Below are 17126 nucleotides of genomic sequence, written 5' to 3'. Positions count from 1 at the left end.
CAGTATCAGGACGCTAAGTTGCTACGTGTGGCTAAAGGTGTTTCTGTGTTGTCCAAGTAACGGTCTCAGGCAATAGAAGAGGTTGAAAAACTTCTGTTGATTTGGATGACTGTAGAGCAGCTAGCAGGGGACAGTGTGAGTGGGGGTAAAATCGCAGAGAAAACACAGCAACTTCACTCGGACATCATCAAGAGGCAACTACATCAACGACCATCACAACGGTCAATAAAATTACTTGCTTAGACAGTCCAGTTTATTTCTTTCATTACAATCCAATAGCACATTTATTATACATAAAATAAGGTATATTTTGTGTGGTTTTAAGGCTTATTTCATAGAAAATTATGTTTTATGGGGACCTGGGAACGGATTATTCTCATTTTAATGGTTTCTTATGGGAAATGAATGTTTGGCAGACAAACTTTTCACCTTACACACACTTTTTGGGAACCAATTCAGTTCGGAAACATAAGGTGCGCATGCGCGGTGAGCTGTCTGCAGTTCCGCTTGTGTCAAATAATGTACGGCGTATTACAACAATGGCTGCTATTCGCCAATGTTGACAGGCATTAAAACGCGAAGATGTCCAAAACCAACAGTGAAAACACTTGAGATTCAAACAACAGTTTTGCACCCTCAATATTTAATCAGGAAATGACATCACAATATTACCATTGTTTTATTGCAGTGTTGATTATATATATTTTTTTGTGGTGGGGGTATTTTCATTTTGGTATAAGGGCCTCACGGGAGAACATCATGCGCTTCAAAATGTAATCTAAATGTACTATTAGAATCCAAAGAAATGGAAAAACAAAACCTTGCTAGCAAACTTGTGTTGTCATGTTAGTGAAGATGGAGAGCAAGATTTAATCCAAGGGCCATCCAGTCCAAACAAAGAACTGCAAAAACATTGCATGCGCTGTTGATGAATATAATAATAATAATAATAATAATAATACATTTTGTTTCAAAACTCTCAAGGTCAAAGGGTCCGTTTTTGTGTGGGTTAGCAGCGGCAGTCGCGCACCAGCGTTCACTCAACCCGGAAGTAACTCATATAGATAGAAAGCGAGCTAGCTACCTAATAGATAGTTAATAGCCAGCTAACTAGCAAATAGATAGCTAATAGCTAGCTAGCTAGCAAATAGATAGCTAATAGCTAGCTAGCCAGCTAGATAGCGGCCACACGCGTCAGCGTTCACTCAACCCATAATTAACTCAAATAGATAGAAAGCTAGTTAGCTAGTTAATAGATAGCTAATAGCTAGCTAGCCAGCTAGAGAGTAGCCACATGCGTCAACGTTCACTCAACCCGGAAGTAACTCAAGTAGACATAAAGGTAGCTAATAGATAGCTAATAGCTAGCTAATAGATAGCTAATAGCAAGCTAGCCATCAGATAGTTAATCGCTAGCTAGCTAGCCAGCGAGCTAAAAGCCACACACGTCAGCGTTCACTCAACCCGGAATTAACTAAAATAGATAGAATGCTAGCTAGCTAGCTAGCTAAGAGATAGCTAATAACAATAAATGTGAAGGTGGTGTACTTTTCTGTACTCACTACTGTGCTCAAAACACGGCACATGCGGACCGGTGAATTCTGCCACCGGCCATATCATGCAGAAGGGGCAGCAACCGAGTCCACAAAGGAAAACGATGGCTCGGAAAACTAGGCTAACAGTCGGTGGCTAAAGCGCCGTTGTTGAAATAAGCATCAAAGTTCATAACATTCCAGTTGAACGTTCGCAGACAGGACCGATGATGAGCCCAAAAATTGATCGACTACCATCTTGGATTTGAGTTGATCAAGCAAATCAAGAGAATATGAAAAATAAAAACAATACAACCACGACTCATAAAAACACAACAGAATCCAAACATGCTTTGAAAGGTTTGAGGATTTAGGTCTGAAATCCTAAAAGGAGTGTCAAAGTCTTTTTTTATTTGTTTTAGCAAGCAAATTGGAACTTGACAAGCTTGATTTGCTTTTGCGGGCCTTGATTTTGACACCTGTAATGTAAGGGATTAGCCAACTCGCTGAAGAGAAAGAGAGCTCTCTACCGCACTCGCTAGCTACCTCGATCGCTAGCTACTTCGATAGATGAGCACGGCACTTGACATGCTTGATTTGCTTTCGCGGGCCGAATAAAATGAAGTGGTGGGTGACAATTGGCCCCCGGGCCTTGAGTTTGACACCTGTATTGAAAGGGATTAGTCAACTAGCTGAATAGAAAGAGAGCCAGCTAGCTTGATCGCTAGCTAGCTCGATCACTAGCTAGCTCGATTGCTAGCTAGCTCGATCACTAGCTAGCTCGATCACTAGCTAGCTCGATTGCTAGCTAGCTCGATTGCTAGCTAGCTCGATCACTAGCTAGCTCAATCACTAGCTAGAATCTAGCTAGCTAGCCAGCGAGCTAAAAGCCACACACGTCAGCGTTCACTCAACCCGGAATTAACTAAAATAGTTAGCTAGTTAGCTAAGAGATAGCTAATAACAATAAATGTGAAGGTGGTGTATTTTTTGCTGATCCATCTAGCTGCTAGATGGATCACTAGCTAGCTCGATTGCTAGCTAGCTCAACAAATGGGCATGGCACTTGACATGCTTTATTAGCGTTCACGGGCCGAATAAAATGATGTGGCGGGCCAGATTTGGCCCCTGGGCCTTGACTTTGACAGCTGTGATTTAGGAGGATTTAGTTTGGGTGTAGCCAAAAACAAAAACAGCTTCTGTTGAGGATCAGATCAATCCGGATCCACGAACCAAATCCCAAGTCGCCGTCCGGCTGCTCTCTGGCTTTGTCCTTTCCTCGAAACTGTCCTCAGTCGTCCTCGGAGAAAATCTCGCTAGGGGTGGACGCTCGGGACTTGCTGTGCCCCCGGACCTCGGTCCTGCCGTCCCGCAGAAAGTCTCCGATCTCGCCGGGCAGTCGGTCAAACTTCTCCTGGAACTCGGCCTCGATGGCATCCTGCAGCTGAATTGCAGCGGCAAACGTGGCGAAACCATTCGGAAAATGTTTTTTGGTAGTCAATTCAAAGTCCTCTGCTTTGTTTTCAGTCCTGGTTTTCTTTGTTACTTTGAACCTTTGTGTTCTGATTACAGGTAACATCTCAAGTTACGACCGCGTTTTGTTCCGACAAAACGATCTTAAGTCAAACGGTCGTGAATGGAAAAGCATTCAAAATGGCCGACACGAGGTTTATACGACAGGATCGTATACGATATCAATCTGTTGTTTTTAAGCAACGTTTTCTATTGAATACTATTAGATACCAAACTGTTTACACTTCATTTATAAATCTTATAACTTTTAGTTTCATTTTTCATCATGTTATATTGCGTATTCTCGATTTGTATGACTGTATAACTGTATGTGTAATGTATACAAAACTGTTTTACTGTACAGTTCATTTATAAATGTGATACATACCTTTTAGTATCGTTTTTATCATTTTATATTTCATATGATCGATTTTTATTACTTTATAACTGTACCTGTAATGTATATAAAACTGTTTACTGTACAGTTCATTTATAAATTTTATATTTACCCTGCTCTCAATTTAATCATTTCATATTTCGTATTATCGATCTTTATGACTGTGTCGGCGCACACGCTTTCTGCCGACCCAAATACGCACGGCTTTCAACGCATGCGAGCTGTCAAAAAAACATTCCACCTGCTAACGGAGATGTCACCCAACACACACGCTCGGACTCAGGCAGACGTCGAAGCAAAAAAGTTCTACCGGGTGCCCTCGCCACAGCCGTACCCCGCGCCGACATGCCGAACTGTCTTAAAGAGGCGGCGACCATGAGCCCGACGCGGCGTTTGCACCGACACCCACCGCCCAGATTGCTGGAGAAAATTGTCGTACATGTTTGTTAAGAAACAGTGATTTTGTATACTCATTTTGGGCAATGCTGCTCCGACAAATAAACATCCGACTTGTTTGTTATTGTCACATTCGGATTGACAGCTGGGGGCGGAGCCGCGCCTCCCCGCTTCCACCACCTCCTTCATTCGGACTACGGGGATGAAAACGGGACGCTGTCAACTTGTATTTGTACTTTGGATTACCCTGGACTTTCTATATCTTCGGTCCTTGGTCCGAGAACCCCCCCCTCCCCACACATCCCGTAAGCAGTATTGTGTTGTCTCTCAATTTATGAGCGCCTTTCGAAGCTCACAAGGGCACTTTACAGACACGGAATAAGAACTTTTTTGTGCGGGTGAGCGGTGGAAGCCATTCGCTTCAGCGTTCACTCTTCCCGGAAGTAACACAACAGCAAAGTTATGAAAGGAAGAGGAAAGAAAGAAGTAGAAAAACAAAATACAGGAGCTGCTGAAAAGGCAGTCACTCTCGCGGCGCCATCTTGAAGTCAAAAAGACAAGATAACAAATAATATAGCTGTCTACTAGTAGGCTAGCTAGCTTTCTGTGTATTTTTTCTGTGTATTTTAGTGACATTCAGTGTATTAGGTAACTAACTATCTAGCTAAAAAAAGGAAAAGTGTATAAAACAGTGGTGAGACCAGCCATGATGTTTGGACTGGAGACAGTGCCACTGAAGAAAAGACAGGGAGCAGAGCTGAAGATGTTGAGGTTTTCGTTCCTGCTGCTATGTTTGCAGTCATGTTTTAATAATAATAATAATAATATCGATGAAAAGGTTTCTTTAGCCGTCATCTGTACTTCTTGAAGGTGTCGGACGTTCCGCCTCCTATCATAAAACAACAAAATCCTTCATTAAACCGGTCTGGTGGGGTGAGGTTCAATTTGGATCGTTCATACAATAACCTGCTTAACCAACACAGGTTAGGCAACATTCGCAATACTGATGAGGTGATACCGGTGGGAGTGGGGCAAATAGGCCAGTCGTTAGTCAGGAATGTAGGAACAATCAGTGGGGCCAGAGGGAGTGGTTATCTGCTCCCCCCAACCTGAGAATAGGGACCTATCATAGTTGTGTCCGGTGCCGCCGTGTCTGGATATTAAGGTTATATAAATAGGGCCGATACGACTTTAGTTCACTGACGAAGCCTCTTGGATAGGAGGCGAAACGTCCGACACCTTCAAGAAGTACAGATGACGGCTGAAGAAACCTTCTCATCGATGGACCACTCCTGTACGACTGAGAGCTTACACAGACGAATAATAATAATAATAATAATAATCATCATAATAATAATAATAACAACAACAACACATTTATAAGCGCCTTTGAAAACTCTCAAAGACACTAGTCATGGTTTTGTTTGTTACTTTGGACCTTTTTGCTCTGATGAATTTGTTGTTTTTTATTTCCGTCCTGCTGCTATACTTTCAGTCATGTTTTCATACTACTACTACTACTACTACTACTACTAATAATAATAATACAGTAAAGTCTCGTTATATCGATATCGTTTATATTGATAATACTGCTTATTACGACACTATTTTCATTTCCCGTGGACATTTCTAGTCTTTTTATGTATAATTAGTTCCGTTTAGCACGATTCGTGGTTTTTACGATAATCCGGTTACTACGGTGCTCTTTTTCATCTCCCGCGGGCCATTTTGCTATGTTTATATCGATACACGCCATCGGTCGCGGCATTGGTCGACTTGGTCACGTGAGTTTGTTACGTGACCAGCTCCCGTGTAGCAGAGCCCTTTTTCATTTTCAGACGCTAGCTCGTGTGTAGCAGACGAGATTGAAGTGTTTGTGTTAAAAGGTAGAAATGGGAAGTAGAAGAACATTGATGACTTTTTTAAATTGCATACATAATACAGTAAGATGTAAGTCAGGGTTGCTCACACTTTTTCAGCATACGAGCTACTTATAAAGACTACCAAGTCAAAATGATCTACCCACGACAAAAATGCAAAACATAATTATTTTCAAATGTTTTAAGGATTCTTTGTATGTACAATGTATGTTGATGTACCTTGCATAACTGAATAAGCACATTCCCAAATGTACATCATTCATGGTGGAACGGTATTTGGACTTAATGATCTTTATGTAGGAAAAGGCTCACTCACATAAATAAGTGGAGCCGAATAATGCGGTCAAGGAGGTAGCACATTTCCTCATGTTAGGGTACTTTTCCTGTGTGAGTAAGTTACAGAACTGTCCATAAGCCCTGGACTTCAGCAGTGAGAACACTCACAATCTCCGATGTCTTTCCACATTTGCTGGGTTAAATGCTCAGTCGTGGCTTCACAGCGCCGTGTAACTGTATGTCTTGACAGCTGCAGAGCTTTGATTGAAGATAATATCTCTGCCTTATTTTTAAAGTCTCTGAACAAGGAGTCAGCTGCTTCGATGAATGCTTCTTTTACCATCTCTCCGTCTTGGAAGGACTTATTGTTTTTAACGATGGCGTGACTCACCCGGAACGATGCTTCGGTGGCGGCTTTCGCTTTTGAAGTATGTTGAGTGAAAAATGACTGCTGGGATTTTAGTTCGTCCACCGTTCTCTTTCTCAGCTGGCTTTTCGGCGGGAAGACAATCCGAAAATGGCGCTCCACATTTTCCCATTCCGTATGAAAGTAATATGTTTTGCCCCCTTACTTGGTCCCGCTTTGTCACTCATTTCGATCACCATATGTTTTAGCAAGGGCTTAAAATCTGAGGTAATTCGCTGACTAGCTTGTAAAATTTTGCTACGTTTAGCGCCGTTGTTTACGCATGCACGGCGACCTAAAGGTAAAAATTCAGTTCTGAATGGTTGCCCTGTATGTCAATCAAGTGACGGGACAATGGCTTCAGATTCTGATAATATGCTTTCTTGTTATGATTATATTAATATGATTCAAATACACTGTAGTTCTGAAGAGGAAAGCATACATGTTTGCAATCGATTAAAGAATTATATGCGCCATTTTGAGGCAACATTGGGGGAACATCTCTCACCCGAAAAAAATAAAAAGCACAAAATGGCGAGCTCATGGCCAGCTCCGTTTCTTATATGGCGCTTGGATGCCCTCTTTTGGCGGCTTTTGGTAATGCAGTTCGGCGCAGGACGGATATATCGACAGTACGGTTATATCGACATTTTTTTTCTAACTCCCGAGAATATCGATATAACGAGACTTTACTGTAATAATACTAATAATAATAATAGTACATTTCATTTAGAAGCGCCTTTCAAAACTCTCAAGGACACTCGTCATGGTTTTGTTTGTTACTTTGGACCTTTTTTTGTCCTGATGACTTTGTTGTTTTTGATTTCTTTCCTGCTACTATGTTTTCAGTCATGTTTTAATAATAATAATAATAATAATAATAATAATAATAATAATAATAATAATAATAATCACCATCATCATCATCATAATACATTTCATTTATAAGCGCCTTTCAAAACTCTCAAGGACACTAGTCATGGTTTTGTTTGCTACTTTGGACATTTTTCTCCTGATAATTTTGTTGTTTTTTATTTCGTTCCTGCTCCTATGTTTTCAGTCATGTTTTAGTCCTGGTTTTGTTTGTTACTTTTGACCTTTTTTGTTCTGATGAATGTTTTTTCAATTTCATTCGTGTTAACTTTTTTTCGGCTGTTGTTGGCTCACTAATCGTGTTTTTTTTTTTTTTTTTTTTTCGTGGCTAAGCGATTTGGGCAAATGTTTGGGTGCATACCTTGTGTTTCTGTTCCTGCATCTCCTGCAACAGTTGATTGTGCTGCTCCACCAGCTGCTCCTGCCGCTTGGCCTGCGTCTCCTCCAGCTACAAGCACAAAAAATAAAACAAAATAAAAAATAACCCAAAGCGACGTTGTATCGCACGCCGAGCGACTTTAGCCTGCGCTCACCCGCTTGATGTTCTGCACCACTTCGTTGACGTACGACTTATTGATCTCCATCTTCTCTCTGCAACGCGCACAATAACCATGAATGCTTTTCCCAGGAATGGAATTCAATCAAGTCAGGAGCGGAACGGCGAGAAATCTTACTCTTCCGCCAGATGTTTCTCTTTGTTCTTGGCCAAGTTGATCTTCTCGGTTCTTCTTCGGTCCATTTGCCTCTTCAGCTCCTTCTTCTCCCTGAATCGGCGGCGAAAAATGGGCTGTCAATAATAATAATAATAATAATAATAATAATAATAATAATAATAATAATACATTGTATATATAAGCGCCTTCCAAAACTCTCAAGGGCACTTTCCAGGCACACGATAAGAACATTTTTTTTCGCTGCGGGTGAGCAGTGGCGGCAACACGCGCCAGCGTTCACTCAACCCGGAAATGTACACCACTAACTCAAATATAAAATGGCCACAATAACATTCAAATAAAGTAAAACTACTCTTGAAATGGGCATCCCTTCATTTCTAAATGCTAGCTAGCTAGCTGTGTCCTAGCTTTAGTAATAATAATAATAATAATAATAATAATAATAATAATAATAATAATAATAAGAAGAAGAAGAAGAAGAAGAAGAAGAAGAAGAAGAAGAAGAAGATACATACATACACATACATTTTAAATACTGTACATAAAAAAATACATTTTATGTTCAAGCGCCTTTCAAGGCTCTCAAGGACACTACAGTCACAGACAAGCATAGAAAAAACAAATTCAAAAATAAATAAAATATAATTATAAATAGAAACCAGATATGATAATAATAATAATAATAATAATAATAATAATAATAATAATAATAATAATAATAAGAAGAAGAAGAAGAAGAAGAGGATACATACATACACATACATTTTAAATACTGTACATAAAAAAAATACAATTTATGTTCAAGCGCCTTTCAAGGCTCTCAAGGACACTACAGTCACAGACAAGCATAGAAAAAACAAATTCAAAAATAAATAAAATATAATTATAAATAGAAACCAGATATGATAATAAATAATAATAATAATAATAATAATAATAATAATAATAATAAGAAGAAGAAGAAGAAGAAGAAGAAGAAGATACATACATACACATACATTTTAAATACTGTACATAAAAAAAATACAATTTATGTTCAAGCGCCTTTCAAGGCTCTCAAGGACACTACAGTCACAGACAAGCATAGAAAAAACAAATTCAAAAATAAATAAAATATAATTATAAATAGAAACCAGATATGATAATAATAATAATAATAATAATAATAATAATAAGAAGAAGAAGAAGAAGAAGAAGAAGAAGAAGAAGAAGAAGATACATACATACACATACATTTTAAATACTGTACATAAAAAAAATACATTTTATGTTCAAGCGCCTTTCAAGGCTCTCAAGGACACTACAGTCACAGACAAGCATAGAAAAAACAAATTCAAAAATAAATAAAATATAATTATAAATAGAAACCAGATATGATAATAAATAATAATAATAATAATAATAATAATAAGAAGAAGAAGAAGAAGAAGAAGAAGAAGAAGAGGATACATACATACACATACATTTTAAATACTGTACATAAAAAAAATACATTTTATGTTCAAGCGCCTTTCAAGGCTCTCAAGGACACTACAGTCACAGACAAGCATAGAAAAAACAAATTCAAAAATAAATAAAATATAATTATAAATAGAAACCATATATGATAAATAATAATAATAATAATAATAATAATAATAATAATAAGAAGAAGAAGAAGAAGAAGAAGAAGAAGAAGAAGAAGAAGAAGAAGAAGAAGAAGAAGAAGAAGAGGATACATACATACACATACATTTTAAATACTGTACATAAAAAAAATACATTTTATGTTCAAGCGCCTTTCAAGGCTCTCAAGGACACTACAGTCACAGACAAGCATAGAAAAAACAAATTCAAAAATAAATAAAATATAATTATAAATAGAAACCAGATATGATAATAATAATAATAATAATAATAATAATAATAATACATTATATTTCCAAGTGCCGTCCAAAACTTTAAGTAAACAAAATATAGGGAATAAGCATTCAAAATGAATATAGATGGAAGGGGAAAGTCATGCGAGTGAAATCTCTCCAGCGCTGACGCGAGAGCGTATTTGGAGTCGTGACACTTACTTGCCGCAAATGTCTTTGAGTTTCTTCATCTGCGTGCTGTGATTGTCCTCGGCCAGGCCGTTCAGTCGCTCGTTCAGCTGGAAGTGGAGGAAATCATTTGATTCGGTCCGCAAAAGAAAATCAAGCATGTCTCACACTAGCTATCGCACTAGTTAGCGAGCGAGTTAGCTATCGCACTAGCTAGCGAGCAAACTAGCTAAGGCACTAGCTAGCGAGTGAGCTAACTAACGCACCAGCTAGCGAGCGAGCTAGCTAGCTATTGCACCAGCGCGCGAGCTAGCAATTGCACTAGCGAGCGAGCTAGCTATCTAGCTAGCTAGTTATCTCTAGACAGCGAGTTTGCACTAGCTATCACACTAGCTAGCTATTGCACTAGCCAACGAGCGAGCGAGCTAGCTATTGCATTAGCTAGCGAGTGAGATAGGTATCGCACTGCTATCACACGAGCCAGCGAGCGAGCTAGCTATTGCACCAGCGCGCGAGCTAGCAATTGCACTCGCGAGTGAGCTAGCTATCTAGCTAGCTAGTTATCTCTAGACAGCGAGTTTGCACTAGCTATCACACTAGCTAGCTATTGCACTAGCCAACGAGCGAGCGAGCTAGCTATTGCATTAGCTAGCGAGTGAGATAGGTATCGCACTGCTATCACACGAGCCAGCGAGCTAGCTAGCTATTGCACTAGCCAACGAGCGAGCGAGCTAGCTATTGCATTAGCTAGCGAGTGAGATAGGTATCGCACTGCTATCACACGAGCCAGCGAGCTAGCTAGCTATTGCAACAGCCAGCGAGCGAGCTAGCTATTGCAATAGCTAGCGAGTCAGCTCGCTATCGCACTAGCTAGCGAACTAGCTCACTATCGCACTAGCTAGCAAACTAGCTCACTATCGCACTAGCTAGCAAACTAGCTCACTATCGCACTAGCTAGCAAACTAGCTATTTATGTGGCCAGCTATCGAGCCAGATAATGAGCTAGCTATTGAGCCAGCTATAGATCCAGCTAGCGAGCTAGCTAGCGAGCTAACTCTCTCTCTGCTGTGCTTTATTTTTGTTGACATTACGTTGAGTTGTTGTCACTTCCGGTACAGGTTTTATTTTCCGCGCTACTTTAAGTTTAATTTTTACTGAGAAGACGGCAAGCATGGACATGTTTTATTGCTGTACTGTTTAGCAAGGAAAAGCTAAAAAGGACGAAGATTAAAACTTCCATTTCGGACGGAAAGCGGGCAGTGTTCGACGGAGAATGAACCATCAGTGCAAACCGGATCTTCTGTTTCGAAGGGGAGACATTCTCAAAATAAATAAACAAAAACAGGCACGCCAGAGCTTTCGCGGATGGCGGCTCACCGTCTTGACGTGTTCCCTCTGCAGATACTTTTGGCTGTAGTACTGCTCCTGCCTGAGTGCGACAAGCTGCCGGTGTTGTTCATCTCGCAGCGAGCGGAGACGCTCATCAGGCTCCTCGGACGACGAGATCCTAAGCGAAGGTGCACGAAATTTAGAATCGTGCGATTTGGCGAGGAGCGGAACGCCCGCTTGCCCACCCGCTCTTGCTGCTCTGTCGGGCCGTACTCTTGTACTTGTCGTTGACGTCTCGCAGGAGCTCCGAGGTCTTCTTCTGGTGTCTCCTCACCAGCTCCTTCAGCTCCTTGAACTGACGCCGCTGCTCCTTCTGGTACGCTTTGGATTGCTGCAGGCTAGCTAGCGTGCACGTGGGCACGTCTGCAGATGGCACCATCGAAAGGATTACGCGGGCAAAGCCCCTGGGCAGGGGGCCTAAACCCTGACCTTAAAACCGCGGTGCAGAGGAAACGCCATGGCGAGAGCTGATGAAGGGCGACGCCCAGTTTTGCTTTTGTCAAAATCACCTTCGCTCATCCACTGCCATTCACGAACGTATTCGGGAATTGCAAATAGAGTGATACCTTGGCTTACGAACTTAATTGGTTCCCAGACAGAGTTTGTAAGGTGAAAAGTGTGTATCCCAAAAATTAAATTCCCATAGGAAACCATTAAAATTAGACTAATCCGTTCCCAGGTCCCCATAAAACTTTCTAATTTTCTAAGGATTAAAACGACAAAAAATATATCTTATTTTATGTATAATAAATGTGCTATGGTATTAAAATTAAATAAAAGAAACTGTAATGTATAATAAAGTCATTTTATTTACCTTTGTGATGGTCGTTGATGGCTTGATGGAATGTGGTGTCCGCTTTCATCAGCATTAAACACTTGATGAGGAACGTAACCTTAATTCTTCTTTCACCATCTTGAGGAATGATGAGGTGCTTTCTTTGTGATCAATTTATCTAGTTCCTCATCATTGTGTTCTGTTTAGCTGGGTTGATAGCTTTTTGCATCAAGTGTACAGATAGCTTGTGCGGGTTGTTTGTGGAGCCTGACTGATGGGATATTTTAACCTTGCAGTCTACACTCTGACTTTGAAGTATCAAAGTTAAAACTCACTGTCGTCTGCCTGTCTCTTTAATGTTTAAACCACCTCCCCTCACTGCTGCGTTCTTGACCAATCACATGGCTTTAACCAAAAACTGGGGGCGGGGAATAGTGGACAAAAACAGTTGGCTGCCATTTTGTTGTTAGAAGAACGGGCTCGTTCGCGAACGACACATCACACATTGAGGCAGCTCTGTGTATGCAAAAAGTCCGTATGCCAAGGTAAAGTTCGAATGCCAAGGTAAAATTCTCATACATTTAACGTTCATAAACCCAAAAGTTCGTAAGCCAAGAGGTTCGTAAACCGAGGTATCACTGTATGACGTTGAGCGCCATTCCCGAATTTGTTCAGGTTTTGTTTTTTCTTGTTTGGGTGCCGATAAAGCTCTGGTCATGGCCTCTGGCAATGTTTTTTTCTATTCCACAAGGGGGCAGCATTTCCCTTGTGTCCATGTTAGCGCTTTGTTACAGCTTCAGCTGTTGTTAAAGCGCTATATCAATCAATATGTATGTACAGGTAACATCCGAGTTACGACCGGGTTCCGTTCAGACAAAACGGTCGTAAGTCGAAATCCATTCAAAATGGCCGACGCAACGGTTACACGACAGGATAGTATATGATGTCAATCTGTTGTTTTTAAGCAACATTATAAATTGAATACTATTAGATACCAAACTGTTTACAATTCATTTATACATTTTCTAACTTTTAGTGTCATTTTTAACATTTTATATTTCATATTATAAATTTTTATTACTGTATAACTGTACCTGTACAGTTCATTTATAAACGGTTGTAAGTCAAACGGTCGTAAGTCAAAATCCATTCAAAATGGCCGACGACAGGATAGTATACAATGTCAATCTATGCAAGCAATGTTTTCTATTTAATACTATTAGATACCAAACTTTTGACAGTTCATTTATAAAATTCATAACTTTTAGTGTCATTTTTATCATTCTATATTTCGTATTAGTGATTTTTATTACTCTATAACTGCATCTGTAATGTATACACAACTGTTTACTGTACAGTTCATTTATAAATGTTAGCTATACCCCGCTCTCCCTGCTAACGGTTAGAAGAGGTCGCCCCACACACACGATCGGCAAAAAGCAGTGTACAAGAGATGTTGCAGAGACGGTATAGGCACTGTGTAACTACTGTATTGAGTGTAGTCACGCAGTAGCTTGCTGTACGAGCGTGTGACATGCTGGCTGGCCAAAATTGTAGTACGTGTTGCCGGCTGCTTGCCAGGCGTAGAATAAAAAAAAAGGGTTTAGGGGGTCGTGGTCGTAACTCGCGCCAGTTGTAACTCAGATGTTACCTGTATTGTATTTTGCCCCTATTTCTAGCTCATATAACTCCAGACCCATATAACGTAGCAATTAACTCTTTTTTTCTGATGAAAGAAGAGCATCTAAAATGTCTTACGGTGCATTGAATGTTGATGTCATCTTAAAAGTCAATATTTTGTGGCCCTTGGAATTCGAGTGACAATGACAAAAAAAAAAAAAAAAACGCCGCTTTTGTCAAAATGGCTAGCGAGCTTCACCTTCAACAAGTGAAGCCCACAGAGAGCCGTTTTACGAACTGACCTATCAAAACGCCCAACACCAAATCTTCAGTCTTCACCGCTGGTTTGGCCACATCTAAAGGGAAGAACAAGACAACTGACAAAAATCTTACCAGAAGAAAATCGAAGGTTTTGAACGCTATATTGAATGAATTATTATGATTATGATGATTATGATTATTATTACTTTTCAGCTATCTATTAGCTATCTGTTAGCTGGCTGGCTATCTAGCTAGCTAGCTATTCGCTGTCTGGCTAGCTATTTAGCTAGCTAGCTATTAGCTATATGGCTGTCTGGCTACCTCGCTATCTAGCTAGCTTTCTATGTATTTCAGTTACTTCCGGGTTGAGTGAACGCTGGCGTGTGTGGCTGCCGCCGCTCACCCATGAAGACAAATTTATCCTATGACTGTAAAGTGTCCTTGAGAGTTTTGAAAGGCGCTTAGAAATGAAATGTATTATTATTATTATTATTATTATTATTATTACTTCCCGTTTCCCAAACCAAACATGTCCTCAAGTCGAATGCGGCGCCGCTACCTGTCATGGCTGCTTGCGGATTGGCCGCAGAGGCTTTGGGTGCTGCGGCGACGGCAGCCAGGCCCTGCGTTCCGGTGACCAGGCTCAGTCCATTTTCCACCAACGGCAACTTGGCCTCGTTTTTACGCTCGCAGCAGCTGTCGGCTTCGTCCTGGAACGAATTTTAAGTTTGATGACAGCGCCCCCGTGTGTTTATATCTCAGCTTTTCGTTCTTTCTGACCTCGGTCTGCGTGTCGACGTCTCCGTCTTCCAGCGTAAGAGCGGCAAGCTGTTTGGAACGTTGCTCCAGCAGGTTGACGTAGCGGATGGGGTTGGACAGAGCTTCGATCACGTCTGGAGGGAAACATAGAGACCAACGAAGGCGGATTCTTGGCAACCAAATGACAGGTTATTTTGCGGTTTCCAGTTATCCTTTCATTGGAACATTTGGGATCAATCAATCAATCAATCAATCAATCAATCAATCAATCAATCAATCAATCAATCAATCAATCAATCAATCAATCAATCAATCAATCAATCCATCCATCCATCCATCCATCCATCCATCAATCCATCAACTAAACAATCCATCCATCCATCAATCAAGCTACCCATCAATCCCATCAACCAAACAATCAATCCACTGATCGATTAATCAATAAATCAATCAATCAATCAATCAATCAATCAATCAATCAATCAATCAATCTACCCATCAATCCATCAACCAACCAGTTAGTCAACTGATAGATCAATCAACCAATCAAACAATCGACCAATAAATCAATGAATCCATCCATCAATCAATCTACCCATCTATCCATCAACCAACCGACCAACCAATCAATCAACTGATCAATCAAACAGTTGATCAATCATTCAATCAATCAATCCATCAATCAATATACCAATCAATATATCAATCAATCAATCATCGATCAATCAACCAATCAAAAAATCGACCAATCAATCCATCCATCAATCAATATACCCATCAATACATCAACCAACCAATCTACCCATCAATACATCAACCAACCAATCAACCAAACAATCGATCAACCAATCAATCATCTGATCGATCAATCAATCAATGAACCAATCGTTCAATCTACCAATCAATCCATCAATCAATCAATATATCCATCAACCAACCAATCAACTGATCAAGCAATCTACCGATTGATCAACCAACAAATCAATCATCTGGTCAACCAATCACTCAATAGATTGAACAACCAAACAACCAATCGATTAACCAAGCAATCAATCCATCCATCAATCAATCTAGCCACCAACCAACAAATCAAACAATTGATCAATAAATCCATTCATCAATCAATCTACCCATCAATCAATCAAATCAACGATCGATCAATCAACCAATCAATCACTCAATCAATCCATCCATCAATACATGAACCAACCAATCGGTCAACTGATCGATCAATCAATCGACCAACAACCAATCAATCATTTGAGCAATCAATCAATCGATGAACCAGCCATTCAATCCATCAATTAATCAATCTATCAATCAAATGATCAATCAATCAACCGATTTATCAATCATATGGTCAATCAATCACTCAATAGATCAATCAGCCAAACAACCAATCGATTAACCAAACAATCAATCCATTCATCAATCAATCCATCTATCCATCAACCAACCAACCAACCAATCAACTGATTGATCAAACCACAAATCAATCATATGGTCAATCAATCAACCAATCGATTAACCAATCTATCAATGAACCAACCGATCAATCAACTAATCAAACAAATCAATGCCTCTTTGGTCTGGTGTGTACCTGCAAAAGTGTCCGGGACGTAGTCTTTGACTTCCATGTAGACGAAGACGGCGGGGAGGACAAGCGACTGGTTCTTCTCGTTCTTCAGGCCAATGTAACGATAGCCTTGAAAGGAAGACACGTGGTTGGCGAGGGGGGGGGGGGGGGGGGTCCACACTCAGACCGGCACAATCGCCTCGGGACGGTCACGTGACCAACGGCGACGAGTACCGGGGCGGACGGCGGACACGGGGATGATGCCATGGCCGATGAACTTGCCCCCTTCCTCGAAGGCGGCGATCCTCAACGACGCCAGGGTTGGAAGAATCACCTGGTGGAAAGACCATTTGTAGCTTTGGTCAATCGATCTGACCCAAGTCAACATGGCGACTTAGAACAATGGCGGGTGGAGAAATTTTGGGAAATTGAGCCTTCATAGCATCTTTTTGTTAGCTTAGAAACATCAAATTTGGTACAACTAAAGAATCTTGAGTAGCCACAAATGAAAGACGCCGGAAGTTGGCCATTTTGCTTCCGATGTAAACAAAATGTACATCCAAAATGGTTGACGGTACGGGTCACGCTGCGACCCATTTCCCACCTTCTTGAAGACCACCGGTTCCTCATCCCACATCGGGTTGACGGCGTTGTTGTTCTGCGAGGTTTTGGTCTTCAAAGCTTTCCTCCTGGTATCAGCTGGAAGCCCAAACATCTCCACTTCCACGTAGACGCCAACCCTGCGCTCGCTGAGGAACTGGCCCGAGATCACC

General features: G+C 40.6%; 1 protein-coding gene across 1 annotated transcript in view; it reads right to left on the bottom strand.

Moving 5' to 3' along the window:
• Window positions 1-310: 310 nt before the first annotated feature.
• The window catches only part of plcb1 (phospholipase C beta 1), a 42578-nt gene continuing 25762 nt past the window's right edge, over window positions 311-17126 (bottom strand). The window contains exons 20-32 of the mRNA XM_089011616.1: window positions 16958-17125; window positions 16588-16687; window positions 16378-16482; window positions 14799-14911; window positions 14578-14728; window positions 14060-14113; window positions 11548-11725; window positions 11351-11480; window positions 10007-10083; window positions 7947-8036; window positions 7806-7863; window positions 7634-7720; window positions 311-2976 (exon numbers count right to left, since the gene is read on the bottom strand). Of these exons, the coding sequence (XP_088867742.1) occupies window positions 2824-2976; window positions 7634-7720; window positions 7806-7863; window positions 7947-8036; window positions 10007-10083; window positions 11351-11480; window positions 11548-11725; window positions 14060-14113; window positions 14578-14728; window positions 14799-14911; window positions 16378-16482; window positions 16588-16687; window positions 16958-17125 (1464 nt within the window). The 3' untranslated portion in view covers window positions 311-2823. The remainder of the gene's footprint in view (window positions 2977-7633; window positions 7721-7805; window positions 7864-7946; window positions 8037-10006; window positions 10084-11350; window positions 11481-11547; window positions 11726-14059; window positions 14114-14577; window positions 14729-14798; window positions 14912-16377; window positions 16483-16587; window positions 16688-16957; window position 17126) is intronic.

Source organism: Hippocampus bargibanti, linkage group LG13, assembly GCF_051943395.1.
Source record: "Hippocampus bargibanti isolate YZ-2025 linkage group LG13, ASM5194339v1, whole genome shotgun sequence".
Classification (NCBI taxonomy): Eukaryota; Metazoa; Chordata; class Actinopteri; order Syngnathiformes; family Syngnathidae; genus Hippocampus; species Hippocampus bargibanti.
The sequence above is the reverse complement of the archived record's forward strand: the minus strand, read 5'-3'. Positions and strand labels throughout refer to the sequence as shown.